Here is a 3,319-nt window from a genome sequence, read left to right as displayed (position 1 = left end):
CAATCCTGTGCTCACGCTGGCCCTGCCCCACGTCACCCGGGCACAGCTGGAGCCAGCCCTTACCTGGAGAGGCAGCTGCAGTCCCAGCGGGGCCAGGAGCTTATTGGCCCAGGGGCCGGCTGTAATCACCAGACTCTTGGCTTGGTACACCCCTCCGCTGGTTGTCACGGTAACCACGACCCCCGGCTTGATGTCAGTCACCTTCTCCCCATCGCGCAGGGCTCCCCCGCACCGCCGGACCCCGTCCTGGGGAGGGAGACAGCTCAGCCTGGGGCAGGGGCCCTGCCCGAGGGGTCGAGCGGCGCAGCGTAGTGCACAGCCCCTGCAGTCAGTGGGTGTGAGCCCGGCCAGGGGACCCCTCGTTCCTGGGCCCCGCAACGGGGCCAAGCCAGGCTCTGGCACAGGAATGTGCCGGGGCCCCAGGCGGGCTGCTGGCTGCCCATGGCCTTGCAGAGACGGTGCAGAGGGCACAGGCCGGGGATGAGAAATACCAGGCAAAGCTGTGCAGCTCCGGGCGCCGTGTGGCAGCACCCCCGGGCACTGGACAGAGCACTGGGCGTTCCCCACGGCGCAGGGACTCCAGCTGAGCCTCATCCCGTGTCTGTGGCAAGAGTGGCCGTTGGTCTGGCTTGTGGCCCGGCCGGAGCTGTCCCGGTACCCCCATCTCCTGGGGCCGCGCGCCCCCAGGCCCAGCCTGGTACCTGCACAGCCCGGAGCGCCCTGTCCGCGGAGAGGACCCCTGCAGTGCGGTCGGACACGCCCACCTCCCCGCAGTAGGGCCGGATGCCGGGGAAGCGCCCGTGCAGCAACTCCGTGGTGAACAGCTCGCCGGGGATGTCGTGCTGTGCCAAGGTCCGGCAGCAGCGCTGGAACTCGGGGTCGGTGTTGGCCCCCAGAACCAGCAGCCCCGTCTGCCTGCGGAGATGGGCCGGGGAGCGGAGCGTTAAGGCACCGGGCAGTCGCTGCCCACGTCCCGGCCCCGCGTGGGGTGTGCCACAAGCCCCCTCCATTCCCAGCCCCTTCCGGCAGGGGCGGTGACTTGCCCGGGGGCCGCCAGCAGGTGGGGGGCAGGGCAGGGAATCCAGGGTCCGGGTCCTACCCACTGGGCCACGCTGCCAGGGACGCTGACTGCAGAGGGAGCGCTGTCCATGTTCCAGTATCGCGGGGTTTGGTGCAGGCTGCCGCCCCGGCGGTCGGATGTGGTTAAATAACAAAGGTTAGGGGCCAAGGGGCCGGGCTGGGACGGTGCCACACGGCATCCACCAGGCGCTGCCTAAGCAAGTGAGGGGGGAACCTGCAGGGCTCAGCTGTTAGCTGGGGGAGCCGGGGCTGGAGTAGCAGGGGGCTGAGGGGCACTGGCAGAGCTGGGGGGTGGTTGGCACTGCAGCAGGTCGTCCCGTGGCCAAGTAGGGAGCCTGGCCTGGATCCCTCCCATCACTAAACGCCACGGGGGCGATTCCTGCCCTTCCCGGCGGCTGGGCAGTGCCGATTCCTGCCCCCAGCAGGTGGGAATCTCCCCTCTGAACCGCGGCTGCTGCTGCCCCACAAGAGACTGGGTCTGTCTCTCCCGGATCCCTGAGCACTGCCAGCCCACGGGACAGCCCAGCCCCTGCATGGAGAACGGGCAGGGCCCCAGGGGCGAGGCCAAAGGATCTGGGAGTCAGGAAGGGGCCGTTCTGCCGGGCTCCTGTCTCACACGATCGATAGCTCCATTAGCTCCGACCCTGGCTAGATGGGGAATCGTTTATATGCTTATTTCCTTAATGGCTCGTCCTTTATAGAGTCAGATAAATTACTGGGAGTCCGTCTCGCCCGCCATGCGCCCTGCTGCCTTGGGAGGCAGCCGATGCTGAGCGCCCCCAGGGCAGGCCAGAGCAGGGCAAGGGCTGGGCGGGGGTGGGCGGCCCCGTGAGTCGCTGGGACAGAGTTCAAAGCCTGGTTTGGAGCCCAGGGAGAAAGTCGGGGGCTCTCAGGCTGACAGCTAGTGGGCTGCTACCGGCAGAACAGGGGTAATGGGGCGGTCCGGGTCTGGAATGGCAGGAGTGCTGTAGATCACATGATCGGAGCCCCTGTGAGCAGTCGGTTTGTATGGTAACGTATCAGCCTGGCACCCGTGCTCCCTTGTGGAGTATGTCTCCGTTCACCATGAGTTTGCCCTGTGCTGGGGGGGGGACTGTCTGGAGGAGGAGGGGGGCCCAGGGTCAGGTGGGTGGTGTTGCTGCATGCTGTTCAGTGGCTGCCATGTCCCACCCCAGAGGTGGCTGCAGGTGGCTGGCAAAGTCTAAAGCCGGGTCACAGGGCATGTGGGAGCTGGTAATTAAAGGCGACCAGACATCCTTGAGCCCGGGGAACAGGCCTCGCTGGCCCCCTGCTGTGGGTTATTTCCCCCACTGGGCCAGGCCAGGGTCTGGCTGAGGCTGACTTGGGGCAGTGCCTCGTGAGCCAGCAGGAGTCACCCGCTTCCTGGGGCACGAACTGCGGCTCTGCCGGGCTGGGAGTCCACGGGCCATCCAGCAGACCTGCCCCCAGCCTCTGCCCCAGGCCCAGCCCGCGGGTCCTGGCTGTCTAGGTGAGATTCCTGCAGGGCCTCGCTGGCCCAGGGGCTGAGAGCTCCTGTGGGCTGCGGCCCGGCCCTGGGCCATGCCCATGCTGGCTGGCTCCTGTGGGGTGGGCTCCGGGCTGCTCTGCCTCCCTTGAGCTGGGCCCGGGCACTGCCTGGCCCTTGCTGGCGTGATTGGAAGTGGAGGCTTTTCAGCATGTATCGAGGTCCGGGACACACTCCCCTGCGGCGGTGCAGGTGCTCGCCCTGTGGGCCTGGCCCCCTGCAGCTCTGCCCCAGGGCTCTGCATGCTGGCATGGGGGGGAAGGGGTTTCTGAGCCGCTGGCAGCCCCGTGCCAATGTTCACAGGTGGGCTGCCACCTCCCTCCTGGGCTCTCCGTCCATGCCCGTCCCCTGCACTGCAGCCCCTACCAGTCCCCTGGCCTGTGGGGCCATGGCCCAGATGGAGGGGGGCCCATCTCGCTGATAGCAGCTGAGCAGTCAGCCAAGGACCGGGGTGGATGGAAGTTGATCATTTGTTTTCCCCTGCCTGTTAACATGGCCTAGCACGGAGCTGCTGCTGGCGTCCCCTCTGGGAGCGGGGTCACGCCATGACCGCTCCAGTGCTCAGCGTCACCGGGGCTGCTGGCAATGTGTACCCAGAGGTCTGGAGCCCAAGCCAGGCTTGCACAGGGGAGTACGGAGCTGTAGTCTCTGCCCTAGGAGACACTTGGGAGCCCCGGGAGCTGGCTGGGCACCGTCCCGTTCAGAGCAGCGTGG

General features: G+C 67.4%; 1 protein-coding gene across 1 annotated transcript; it reads right to left on the bottom strand.

The window, feature by feature from the left end:
- Positions 1-63: 63 nt before the first annotated feature.
- On the bottom strand, positions 64-3,312 carry LOC113405653 (peroxisomal sarcosine oxidase-like; the record flags this gene model as incomplete). Its single annotated transcript, XM_026646880.2, has 2 exons — positions 702-3,312; positions 64-246 (listed from the first exon to the last, which is right to left on the bottom strand). Coding segments are annotated over exons 1-2 (492 nt in total), but the record flags the coding sequence as incomplete, so codon positions are not given.
- Between the last annotated feature and the right edge of the window lie 7 nt (positions 3,313-3,319).

The sequence above is a fragment of the Terrapene carolina genome, unplaced genomic scaffold, assembly GCF_002925995.2.
Source record: "Terrapene carolina triunguis isolate 2854851 unplaced genomic scaffold, T_m_triunguis-2.0 Scaffold47604, whole genome shotgun sequence".
NCBI lineage: Eukaryota > Metazoa > Chordata > Testudines > Emydidae > Terrapene > Terrapene triunguis.
Note: the sequence above shows the minus strand (reverse complement) of the source record. Positions and strands in the feature narration are given on the sequence as shown.